A 13,429-nucleotide genomic window follows, 5' to 3' on the forward strand; every position below is an offset into this window, starting at 1 on the left:
AGACTTCCGGAGGTCTTAAACAGAACGATGCTGATCATCTATTTCTGTTGTTCTGCAGCCACAGAGACCTTCACTGGTAAAACCTGCAGGGGGTGATTCCAATCATAATTAAAAAAATATGGAAACATCCTCTCAGTCAAAGTGTGTTTGAAGGTGTGTATGTGTCTGTCAGTGTCAGCATCAGAGAACGACAGCTTTCCTCTGTTCCAGTCCAGATTCACTCTGATTCTCTGGAGCTTCTTCTGAACTACGAGAGCAGTTCCTTTATGTGATGGTGACTGTGATGAGTATTCACCCATCCAGAAATCCATTCTCCATAATCCAGACCGTATGTCTCCACTCCTCTGGGCAGACTCTGCTAACACACCCAGTGCCCAGTGTTTAATGTCTCCAACCTCGACCTCCCAGCTGTGAGTCCCTGAGTTAAAGCCCTCAGAGCCCAGAACAGACCAGTGATTACAGGAACCAATCCTCTCTGGATTATCAGGAAGCTGCTGTCCCTCTCCTACTCTCAGACTGGTCAGATCTTCAGACAGGATGAGGCCTATACCAGCAGTGTTTGGGTCCAGAATAACAGAACTGTAGGAGACCATGTCCTTCATCTTGTTCCAGATGTTGAAGGCCAGGTTGCCCAGGTGTTTGGCCTGGTCTATCAGAGCTCCTGAGGGCAGCTGTGGATCCTCCAGCAGGAGGTGCTGCTGGACTCTTTCCACTGCAGCCTTGTAGTTGTGCAGGAATGAGACGTGTTCAGCTCTCAGCTCGTCCTCTGTGGCTCTGACTGTGTCTGAAAGAGCTGCTATCTCTCTGCTCAGAGCCTCCATCTTCTCCTTCATCATCTGACTCTTCTGCTCCTCTTCCTCCCTCAGTGCAGCCATCCTGGCCTCCTCTTCCTCTTCTAGAAACTGGTGAAGCTTCTTAAACTGCTCCTTAATCTGCGTCTCTGTGCGTCGGGCCTGGACCTGAATGTGTTCTGCTGTTTGATCAAACTTCACTTTAGCTTCTTTAAAACCATCTAACTTCTCTTTTAAAGGCTCCAGAGTTTTCTGTAGTTTCTTCTTGTGTTGTTGTGCAGCTTCATCGATGGGTCTGAATCTGTGGTTGGTGTGTTCTTCTGAGTCTCTGCAGATGTGACACACTGGCTGCTGATGGTCCAGACAGAAGAGTTCGAGTTTCTCAGAGTGCAGACTGCAGAGAGGCTCTGAAGCTCTCTGATCTCTCTCCTGTAAGAAACTCTCACACAGATTCTTTAATGCAAAGTTAGGAGGAATTAAGTCCTTTGAATGTCTTCTCTTACAAACTGGACACACTTTGGTTTGTTTCCCCGTCCACCAGCTCTGCAGACAGTCTTTACAGAAGCTGTGGCTGCATGACAGGACGACAGGATCTTTAAAGATGTCGTGGCAGACAGAACAGCAGAGATCGTCCTTTAATCTGGAAGCCATTTATTCTCTGAGTGAAGCTGAAAACACAGCAGACAAACAGCTCAGCCACTCCCTGTTCTCTCAAAGTTACTTAACTTTCCTGTAAAACTGTCGTTCAGTTTGTGGATTCAGCAGCTGGGTGAAGTGGAGCTGTTCCAGTATTCCCAGTAATCTCCTGAAGTCGTCCTCTTTCAGTCAAAGTGAATCTTATTGTCCGTCTCTGAGTGTGTGTGTGTGTGTCTCTTTGTCTCAGTGAGACAGAATAACAGTCTGTTTCCTGGTTTGTCTCAGGTGACTCATCTGAGGGGCGGAGCTTGAACACATTTGTTTAACAGGTTGAGTCTCATTCGTAACTGGTGAATAACTCTCAGAGGTGCAGATCTCTGAATGAAAACAAGTTCTGTGTTTCCCCACGAGTCTCTTTACTGACATGCTGTAACATGCAGTAAAATGTGTTATTGTGTCCTCTTGTATGTGAGTCTTTTTGCAACCTGGAGTCCCTAAACAGTCTGTGAGCTGCATAAATGGAGTCTAACTGGAAAGCTGAGACTGTTGTGGATTCAATGAGCCCAATGTTCTTTTTGTGTGATGATATTCATCCCCAAAGGGGTCCCTTGACCTCTGACTTCCAAAATATCTGAAAGAAAACGGGTTCTACCAGCCTCCTCTTTACAGTAGTTTGGTATTAAGGATACCTTTTTTATGCATATCATTCACAGTGTACAACATTAAATAGACAGCATTTATAATCAAAAGGTATTTATTCTAAATAACAAGTAAAGCAAAGAAAATCACACATCTATAAAATATAGAATTATACAAAAGTCTAGGCTTACAAAAGAGAGGAAAGTGTTAGTGTGTGTGTGTGTGTGTGTGTGTGTGTGTGTGTGCGACTCATCACACAAAGGGTCATAAAACTCAAGCTGTGACGCCCTTTTGGCCATGAGTGAGTTGTTACAAAACTTTGTTTTTGGTTACAGCTAATTTAAAATATACTATGTGTAAGTCAGTGTGTGAGCAAATCAGAGGTTATTAAAGTTAGTTGCATATAAGACTGACTGTCTGTATAAAGCAAGATTAACATACAACTTTGAATATTGTTGCTACACGAATATCACAACAAATATACTTCAAAACACACACATAACCCAAATTATTGATTCTAGGTCAAATCCTTTGTACTCATAGTCCTTGCTGAATGCTTATCTAAGCCCAGATTGTTACTCACGGTGCATTTGGAAAAGGGGGAATCCTTTTCGATGGCATGGAAGGAAGTTTGATCTCAGGCTGAGTTTCAATAATTTGCTTAATTTTGCAAATTAAGTTGCTGGTTCGTCCTTGTTGTTGAGGTGAAGCTTTCTCTGGCAGTTGCAAAGAACTTTGCGTTCCTTAATGCAACTTTGATGCGCAGAGAAGATCAGAGTTGCAGATTTTCAGAAGGAGGAGGCCTCATCACAGCAGGGTTCTGCAGGAGATGAGGTGGGGGCTGGTGGATCCAGAGGACTCAAAATGGAGGTGATCTGCCACTTTGTGAGTTGGCTCAGAATGTTGTTGCATTTTAGTCCACAAATGTTAAAATCCACAAATGAACCCAAGATTCACCTGTGGTTCGATCACAACACAGACATGCCCACTTTATGCTGATAACATGCAGTTTGGGATAAATCATCTATTAAAATGTGTTATTGTGACCTCGTGTGAATCTTTGTGCATCCTGGGTAGGGGTGTGCCATATGGTATATGGCACATATGGTATATATGTATATATATATGGTAAAAAAAATGCATATCATGATATCGTCAACATTCCTACTACTTGGTAGTGGCGTCAGGATTTCCCATTAATGACCTAGACCAGGGATGGGCAACTGGAGGCCCGGGGGCCGCACACGGCCCGCACCCTGACTTGAAATGGCCCTCAGTACAACTACACTACATTTGAGCATGAAATCTTAAAAGTGCAGTGTAAAAATGCACAAATTTACTTCTTGCAATTCATGTTGGTCTGATGATAATCTTTAAGGGCCATATCGCCCACCCCTAATCCTGGGGTCCCTAAACAGTCTGTGAGCTGCATAAATGGGGTCTGAGTGTAAAGCTGAGACTCTGAGCTGTGGATTCAATGAGCCCAATGTTCTTCATGTGTGATGATGTTAGTGAGTGAAACTTGAGCTCAGTGTATAAAATGAGCTGCTTTGACCTCTAGGATAATCACAGCCTCATGAAACTTTACAACCACAAACTAGAGACCTGGAGCATTCAGACTAGAGACCTGGAGCATCCAGACTAGAGACCTGGAGCATTCAGACTAGAGACCTGGAGCATTCAGACTAGAGACCTGGAGCATTCAGACTAGAGACCTGGAGCATTCAGACTAGAGACCTGGAGCATTCAGAGGATGGATGGCTGACACACTAGATTCACAATAAGAGGCTTTCTCAGCAGGAAACAACACAAGTACTGCCATACAAACTCCGAAAAACCATTGATTTTTCTCTGCTGTTCTTCAAGGACTTACTGCGGAATTTCGGACGGACTTTTGGCCATTTTCATCAATTCTCAAGTGGTGAAAAATGGCAATTTTAAGCACCAACTCTTTGCAGCAAATGGTATCAACACAAATATTAATGCAACAACTTATACAACCTAAAAATAAAAGTCTTCCAGATTCACAGGGGGCAATACACAACTCAGCTTTGGCATGCAAACTAGGTGGAAGCAAAAAAAACAACTCTTGAATTCGTTTCCCTCTCAGTTTGTTTTAGAAACTCCAAATATCAGGACATAACCTCATGTTGTAAAAGTCTTAAAGACCTGCAGCTCCATCAGTTCACAGCAGCATTAAAGTCTGGCAGGGTGGACTGTCCCTTTAAGAGAAAATCATTTGAAAGCTGAGGATGTGGTAGATGGATGTTTCCAAAGTTTTTTGATGAAACTAGTGGCAGTTTTCTCCTCCAACTACAGACAATCCAAAACACTATTTAATTGTAGATTTATGACAAAAACAACCTGACACACAGTGCTCAGATTAAACTCCAGGTTTTCAGTTTTCAAAATATGTCAACCTCTTCTATGACACAGTTTTATGACATCTACTGTTGACCTGCTGTCTTCCCTTAAAGACCCTTAAACTACACGTCCTAACAGCTGCTTTAAAAGCAGTCAGGTGTTTATTTAGGATGTTTAAATGTGTTTCCTGTTGATGTGTTTCTGCTCAGAACGCCGTGGTGGGCGGCTTCGTGTCTCACTACCTGCTGGAGAAGTCGAGGATCTGCAGACAAAGCCCCGAGGAGAGGAACTACCACATCTTCTACCGGCTGTGTGCCGGAGCAACGGAGGAAATCAGGCAGAAGTTCCACCTCAGCTCCCCGGACACCTTCAGGGTACGCACACATCACACTCCGGCTTTAACGCTCTAGAAGGGGTGTTTTATTTGTTTAAAAAACACAAAAAATACACCATTTATCACAGCCAGAAACTGTAAAAACTGAAATTATCATTGGATTTTTAAATTTCCAAAAGTCCTTGAACAAAGCACGTGTAATGAACGCTTTCATCAGGAAAATTAACCCAAAACTTGTCTTAAAATGTTTGTCTGAATCTCTTTATTCTACGTGTTTCATTTAAAATAAAGCGTTTGCACAGAGCAGAGAGGAGAGGAGAGAATCTTCACAAATTTTTTTTGTGCAAACACAAATATTAGAAAAGTGACGTAATTCTAAAAAAATAAAGTGAATCTTTTGTAGTTTTTGCACCGCAAAGACATCAAACCATCATGTTTTGCAGCAAGTTTGGAGAATATTTTCACAATTAACTGTTCTGCAGTCACATTTTTGGTATTTTGAATATTTTTACCTTGTTACCTTGCTGTTTTTTTTTTTTTTGTACAAACACAAATATTATGTAGCAGAAAAGTGACGTCAATTTAAAAAGACAAGGTGAATCTTATGTAGCTTTCGCACCGCAAACAAAGACATCAAACCATCACGTTTTGCAGCAAGTTTGGAGGTTATTTTCTCCATTAATCATTCTGCAAAACTACAATTTTTCTAATATTTCGCCTAAAATTACTTTATTATATATCATGTTTTGTTCACCAACATTTCCAAACCTCAACATATTAAATATACAACAATATAAAACCAAAGAAAGCAGCAAATCCTCACATTTAAGAAGCTGAAAATGTCTCATTTTTGGTGTTTAGAATATTTTCACCTTGTTACCTTGCTGTCAGACAGTTCTGTTTAAGTGTGCAACTTTACACTTTTTTTTTTCGTGCAAACACAAATATTATGTGGCAGAAAAGTGAAGTAATTTATTTTTTAAATTTGGTGAATCTTTTGTAGCTTTTGCGCCGCAAACAAAGACATCAAACCATCACGTTTTGCAGCAAGTTTGGAGATTATTTTATCCATTAATTTTTCTGCAAAACTACAATTTTTCTAATATTTCGCTTAAAATTACTATTTAATATCTTCTTTTGTTCACCAACAGTTGCAAAACCCCAAAATAGTCACAGAAAAGTGACATAATTTTAAAAAAATAAGGTGAATCTTTTGTAGCTTTCGCACCGCAAACAAAGACATCAAACCATCACATTTTGCAGCAAGTTTGGAGAATATTTTCTTGATTAATCGTTGTGCAAAACTACAATTTTTCTAATATTTTGCCTAAAATGACTATTTAGTATCTTGTTTTGTTCACCAACAGTTGCAAAACCCCCAATTTAAAACCAAAGAAAGCAGCAAATCCTCACATTTAAGAAGCTGAAAATGTCTCATTTTTGCTTGAAATTTGACATAAATTATTAACTGATGATTATTTAATCGTTTCAGCTGGAGCTTGTATTGTTAATAAACACTCGCTGCTCTCTTTATGGACAGAACGTTTTAGAAGAAGGAGCAGAAATTGAATTTAGTATGCAGCAGCTGCTCGGTTACACATTTATTAAGCACGTTATTTATTAGACAGAGGCCACGCTGAGTGATAAGTAACAATAATTAATGTTTTCCAGCAGGGTAAATAAAATGATCTCTGCAGTTAAACTGCTGCAGACTCACTTTGCAATAAATCAGAGTGGAGTTATTAAATGATTCTCTCCCTCTAACCCTTTAACTTTAACAGGAAGTACATTCAATTAAAGAAGTAATAACATTTTATTATCTTATCTGAAGCTGTAAAAATGCAAATCAGAAGCTTTTAAAAGTGTCTTTTCAGAGGGAATCAGGAATCAGAGAAACGGAGAGCGAGCGCTCTGCAGAAACATCAAACAAATCGAGTTAATTTAATTTCTAAAGCTCAGTATCCTGGATGAGAAAATGTGCCTCCAGCGTGGCCCTCTGTACTTAAACCCTCTTCATAAATATAGAGAATATATAAACACGTGAAACAAGAGATATCTGATTGAAGTGATGGAGAACAGATGTTGTGGAGCATCTGGACCACTCAGTTGTGTCTGATGGGAGATCTCTCGTTCTGTCGTTAAAGTGTTTCAAGTCGTCTCGCGCTGCAAAAACCACAACACAACATTTTTTATATAATATAATGAAAGATGTCTGTAACCGTGAAGGGAGATAAAGGAGAAACTTCATGCATAACCAACAAGTAACTCTGAGATAAACCTGTAACTCTGAGATCTTTCAGTCTGTAACACGATTTTAAAATCTATTCGGGAAGGAACTGCAGTGATACAAGTGGTTTCTAGGCTCAAAGCTCGTTTTAACGTCTCCCTAATCCAGGGGTCTCAAACTCAAATTACCTGGGGGCCGCTGGAGGCAGCATCAAAATGACCAAAAAAAGACACAAAATTACAAGAGAAAAGACACAAAATGACCAAAAAAGACACAAAATGACAGAAAAAAAACTAAATTACTTAAAAAACAAACAAAATTACCAAAAAAAGACAAAATTACCAAAAAAAAAAGACACAAAATGACCAAAAAAGACACAAAATTAACACAGAATTACCAAAAAAATACACAAAATGACCAAAAAAAGACACAAAATGACAAAAAAAGACACAAAATGACCAAAAAAGACGCAAAATGACCGAAAAATACACAAAATGACCAACAAATACACAAAATGACAAAAAAAAAGACACAAAATGACAAAAAAAAGACACAAAATGACCAAAAAAGACACAAAATGACCGAAAAATACACAAAATGACCAAAAAAAGACACAAAATATCGTCACGAAAACCTGATTAAACAACCCAAAAAAGAGAGGAAACATCAGTATGATGCTCCATCTGGTTTTCTCTAATCTAGACATTTCCCTGGCACTTCATACTCTCCCTAAAATAACACACTTTCTCCTGTAAACTGTTAGAAAAACACTCTGATATTAGACATATTAACCCTCTGGAGTCCATCTATTTATTGAAAATACACACGTTTTATTTACAGTAATAACTTTATTTATATCTGATATGTAGACAAGCTGAGAAAACCAGTTAAAGTTCAATCACAGTGTGACATTTATGTTTCTAGACCATTTTTAAAATGTGAATTTTCTTTCTACAATGAAAACTATTACTATTTTTAATTCACATGCAAATAGACTGTTTTGTAGTTTTATTATTTATTATTTTGTGTGTGTATTAATAGTTTAAAAAATGGTACATTTCCATAGACACCTGTGTCTTTTGTTTGTATTTTGGGTTCCTGGTAGTTTTATACTTTGTTAATTAAAATAAAATGTAAAATCTGACTGATAGCCAAGTTTGTGAGGAGAAAAAGGAGCCATGCATGTGATGTAAGGACAGACTGAAAGATGCTGAACAGAGACAGAAATTAATGCAGAGGAAGTTGACACATTTGAACCAAAATCTCCTGGACTTGAGAGGTTTAACACCCAAATGCAGGACTTTATTACAACTTAGTTAGACTGAATATAATCTGTTAAATAGAGGGGAAAACACTTGTGCAGACCTGTTATTCTGCCTGTTATTATGGGCTTTTTTCATGCTGCAAACCCCCCAAAAATGGCACGTAGCATCCATTCTGTGTGGTCAGAGAGGCTGAAAGCCCTCAGACCTCCTCCAGATGAGTCAGTACCAGAGAGAGGCAGCAGAGGGCGCCACTGACCGTCTCTGAGCCAGCCGTCTGCAGCAGCAGGTCCTCATTAACACTCTGGAGTCTGAGAGGGCTGTTCTGGACGTTTGGAGTCCTTTTTATGTCTTTTGGTGTCTATTTTGGTCATTTGTGTCTTTTTTTCAGTTATTTTCTGTCTTTTTTTTTGTCATTTGTGTCTTTTTTAGTTATTTTGTGTCTTTTTTTTTTGGTAATTTGTGTCTTTTCTGTGTCTTTTTTGGTCATTTTGTGTCAGTTGTTGTCTTTTTTAGTTATTTTGTGTCTTTTTTTGGTCATTTTGTGTCTTTTCTGTGTCTTTTTTGGTCATTTTGTGTCTTTTTTTAGTTATTTTGTGTCTTTTTTTGGTCATTTTGTGTCTTTTCTGTGTCTTTTTTGGTCAATTTGTGTCTTTTTTTAGTTATTTTGTGTCTTTTTTGGTGGTAATTTTGTGTCTTTTTGGTCATTTGTGTCTTTTCTGTGTCTTTTTTGGTCATTTTGTGTCAGTTGTTGTCTTTTTTAGTTATGTTGTGTCCTTTTTTGGTCATTTTGTGTCTGTTGTGTCTCTTTTTGTTATTTTGTGTCTTTTTTTGGTCATTTTGTGTCTTCTGTGGGGTTTTTTGGGTTATTCTGTCTTCTCATTGTGTGTCTTTTTTTGGTCATTTTGTGTCTGTTGTTGTGTCTTTTTTTAGTTAATTTGTGTCTTGTTTTGGTCATTTTGTGTCTTTTTGTGTCTTTTTTGTGTCTTTTTTTAGTTATTTTGTCTTTTTTTGGTCATTTGTGTCTTTTTTGGTTATTCTGTCTTCTCATTTTGTGTCTTTTTTTAGTTATTTTGTGTCTTGTTTTGGTCATTTTGTGTCTTTTTGTGTCTTTTTTTTTAGTTATTTTGTCTCTTTTGGTTATTCTGTCTTCTCATTTTGTGTCTTTTTTTTTGGTCTGCTCTGTTTTTACGTCTGGATGTGATAAAGATTGTGATAAAGATGCTTTGGTGCTTTGGGAGACTCCAGAGGGTTAAAGCTGCAGTGTTTGTTAGTGAAGCGAGCTGCAGACGGCCGTGTTAACCGCCAGCTTTACTCTCACTTTGACATAAATAGTTCACCTCCAGTTCCAATCAGAGGAATGTACAGTAATGTCTGCAGTGAGAGCAGGTAATCCAGCCTTAACGGCTCTCACATTCCTGCTGCTGCTCACTGAAACTAGTATTGATCTGCAGCCCGTCAGCGTCAACGCTCGGAGGCTTGATTTGTTGAAATGATCCGAGAAAACAGCAAAGTTTACACTTAAAAGTACAGAAACTAGACAAACTGTTCCTCCCTTTTCACTACAAACTGACAGCAAATACACTTTTATTAGAAGAAGAAGAAGAAGGAGAGGGAGATAAAGGAGAAACCAGACAGAAATGTGTCTATATATCATGAACAAGTGAAAATATTTGAAGGAAACAAATCACAGAAGCCAGATGCGTCCCAGCTCTAAGAGACATCTTTTACACTTTAGAACAGATTGACATAAAAAATGACTGTTTAATTAATTTCACCCTTTGAAGCTAATTGATGCAAATTGCTCCTTTTACTCCTCAGACTCATAATAACTCATAAACAAGAGTTTTAATTATTTAATATTTGAGGAAAATACACATTCCTGCAGAGAGTTAGAGAGAAATATTCAGACAGTCTGCAGCTGGTTAGCTTAGCTTAGCTTAGCTTAGCATAAAGACTGTAAACAGGAACACAGCTTGTCTGGATCTGTTTACAGGTGAATTTCTGCACATCAGCAACTTTAAAACTCACTAATGAGCAAGTTTCTCGTCGAAAAAGTGTCTCTTTTTTTTTTCTCCTGTCACATTTTCCTCACTGTGTCCCCATTTTTCTCTGCAGCATATAGAATCTATATAATCTATAAGTCCTGCAGCTCTGTGGAATCAGCACAATTATGGCTCATGAAGTGGGAACAACTCGAAATGTCTTCGTGCAGAAAAACACAGTTAGAATGACAGAAAGTAGAAAAAGAAAAAAATATTTTAAAGACTGAAGTAAAATGGTATATATATATATATTTATATAAACACTTTTTTTTCCAATTGCCCACAAATGTCACAAATGTTGTAATAAAATAAAAGAAGAAATTATTCAAAAAGACACAAAATTACACAAAGGACACAAAATAACCAAAAAAATACACAAAAATAACCAATAAATGACAAATAAAGATAAAGATAACCAAAAAATTGCAAAAAGACACAAAATAACCAAAAAATGCCACAAAAAAGTCACCAAAAAAGACACAAAATCACCACATAGACACAAAATAACCAATAAAAGACAAAAATAATCAAAAATTAACACAAAAATATACAAATGACAAAAAAAGACAGAATGACAGAAATCATTAAAAAAAGTTTAATTATTCGATAATTTTAATAAATAAATGAATAAATTAATAAATAAATAAATAAATAGGTAAATAAATAAATAGGTAAATTGTTAAAACAATCAGTCAATAAATAAATAAAAATAATGATTATTAAAAAAGAATACCTAGAAATATATACAGACATTTTGAAAAGTTAGGCATTTGCTGCGATACTTTATATTATTATAATTTTGGTGCAATAAACCGTCTCACTTGTTTAAATAGTGATTTACAGTGAAACAGTACTAAAGTGTTTATTTTCATTTACAGACTTGCAGTTATTTGTTCCAGTATATAAACACATTTCAGCCTCTGCAGTTTTGGTTGTTTTGCATTCTTCTGGTTCACAGTTTGAGTCAGCCAACTTAAATAAATACATAAAGTATTATTATATAACGTGCTGTGACTGTTGAAAACCGAACTGAAACCTGCTCAGGTTCAGAGAGGACACGGTGATGCACACACCGTACGAGCTGCAACAGGTTCAGCTGAGGGAAAAAGGAAACATTTCAATAAAATTGAACTCTAAAAAAGCCTTAATAAACAAAAAAAAGGTATAAAATAGATGCGTCCGGGTGCGTCCTTGTCTGTTTTTGACCCGAGGACTGAAATCAGATCTGGACACTCTGTCTGTGCTCACCTGCTCCTGTCAGAAGAAGAGCTGAGTCATGCTCGTCTCCGCTGCTGTTGGAGGAGAATAAAAGCTATTTTTTTTTAAAGCACTTTTTCAGAGTCAACCCCTTTATTGGCAGCGCCTCTATTCAATCGTTTATTCTCGCCTGCGTCAGAGTCGGCGCTCTCTCCGCCAGCGTCCCCCTGCAGCTTATTACACCTCCCACAGCTTCTAATGGCTCCATATATCTCCAGGCCTCCCTGGGAAAGAAAAGATCAGTGAGTTCTCTTATAAGAGCAGACCAGGATCCAGCTCAGCGCACCGCCATCAACTCCTCAAAGTCTGTTCGTCAGAGGGAGGGAACCTTTTCTAGAAAAGTCTTTGATGCACAAAGTGCAGATAAGACATTAAAGAGTGGTGCAACGAAGCCTTACAGCTGGAGGCAGTATCAAAATGACCAAAAAAAGACACAAAATTACTGAAAAAAGACACAAAATTACTAAAAAAGAAACAAAATTACTAAAAAAAGACACAAAATGACCCAAAAAATACAGAAAATTATTAAAAAAAGAAACAAAATTACAAAAAAGACACAAAATTACTAAAAAGAGACACAAAATTACCAAAAAGACACAAAATTACCAAAAAAAGAAACAAAATTACGAAAAAAAGACACAAAATTACTAAAAAAAGACACAAAATTATTAGAAAAAACACAAAATTACGTAATAAAGACACAAAATGACCCAAAAAATACAGAAAATTATTAAAAAAAGAAACAAAATACAAAAAAGACACAAAATTACTAAGAAGAGACACAAAATTACCAAAAAGACACAAAATTACCAAAAAAAGAAACAAAATTACTAAAAAAAGACACAAAATTACTAAAAAAAGACACAAAATTATTAGAAAAAACACAAAATTACGTAATAAAGACACAAAATTACCCAAAAAATACAGAAAATTATTAAAAAAAGAAACAAAATTACTAAAAAAAGACACAAAATTACTAAAAAAAAAGTCACAAAATTACCAAAAAGACACAAAACAACCAAAAAAGACAAAAATTACCAAAATATTACAAAAAAGACACTAAATAACCAAAAAAAGACACAAAAACGACACTGAAGTAGACTAATGGCTCCATATATCTCCAGTCCTCCCTGGGAAAGAAAAGATCAGTGAGTTCTCTTATAAGAGCAGACCAGGATCCAGCTCAGCGCACCAACATCAACTCAAAGTCTGTTCGTCAGAGGGAGGGAACCTTTTCTAGAAAAGTCTTTGATGCACAAAGTGCAGATAAGACATTAAAGAGTGATGCAACAAAGCCTTACAGGAGTACTCAGATCATTTATAGGAGTATAAAATACCACAGTGGTAATGATTAAGACCATAAACTAATTTACTGAGGTCATAAATCAAGTCAGAAGTAGGCAAATTTTCCTATTAACTTTAATACAATCAGACTTCTTTCTGCAGCCGGTGGAGTCGCCCCCTGCTGGTCATTAGATAGAATGCAGAAAGAGAAGGAGGGCAGATTTATGGAGAACTTCACCCAAACAATGTAAAGCAGGGGCCTCAAACTCAAATTACCTGGGGGCCGCTGGAGGCAGTATCAAAATGACCAAAAAAGGACACAAAAAAGACACAAAATGACCAAAAAAAGACACAGAATGACTGAAAAAGACACAAAATTATTAGAAAAAGATACAAAATTACTTAAATAAAGACATAACATTACTAAAGAAAAGACACAAAATCACCAAAAAAAGACATAAAATAACCAATAAAAGACACAAAATCACCCAAAAAGACACAAAGTAACCAAAACAGAAACAAAAAGACACAAAATGACCAAAAAAAGACACAAAATTACACAAAAGTCACAAAATTACCAAAAAGACACA

The 13,429-nt window shown here is 37.0% G+C and overlaps 2 protein-coding genes across 2 annotated transcripts in view; one reads left to right on the forward strand and one right to left on the reverse strand.

Annotated features, from left to right (window-relative positions):
* myo6a (myosin VIa) overlaps positions 1-13,429 on the forward strand; it is a 227,596-nt gene that overhangs the window by 56,439 nt on the left and 157,728 nt on the right. Inside the window, exon 9 of the mRNA XM_059355862.1 lies at positions 4,640-4,804. Within this exon, the coding sequence (XP_059211845.1) occupies positions 4,640-4,804 (165 nt within the window). The remainder of the gene's footprint in view (positions 1-4,639; positions 4,805-13,429) is intronic.
* Positions 39-1,559, reverse strand: LOC131990709 (E3 ubiquitin-protein ligase TRIM35-like). The gene has a single exon (XM_059355824.1). It carries the CDS (start codon positions 1,440-1,442, stop codon positions 39-41), a length of 1,404 nt encoding a protein of 467 aa, XP_059211807.1. The 5' UTR covers positions 1,443-1,559.

The sequence above is a fragment of the Centropristis striata genome, chromosome 18, assembly GCF_030273125.1.
Source record: "Centropristis striata isolate RG_2023a ecotype Rhode Island chromosome 18, C.striata_1.0, whole genome shotgun sequence".
NCBI classification, from domain to species: Eukaryota; Metazoa; Chordata; class Actinopteri; order Perciformes; family Serranidae; genus Centropristis; species Centropristis striata.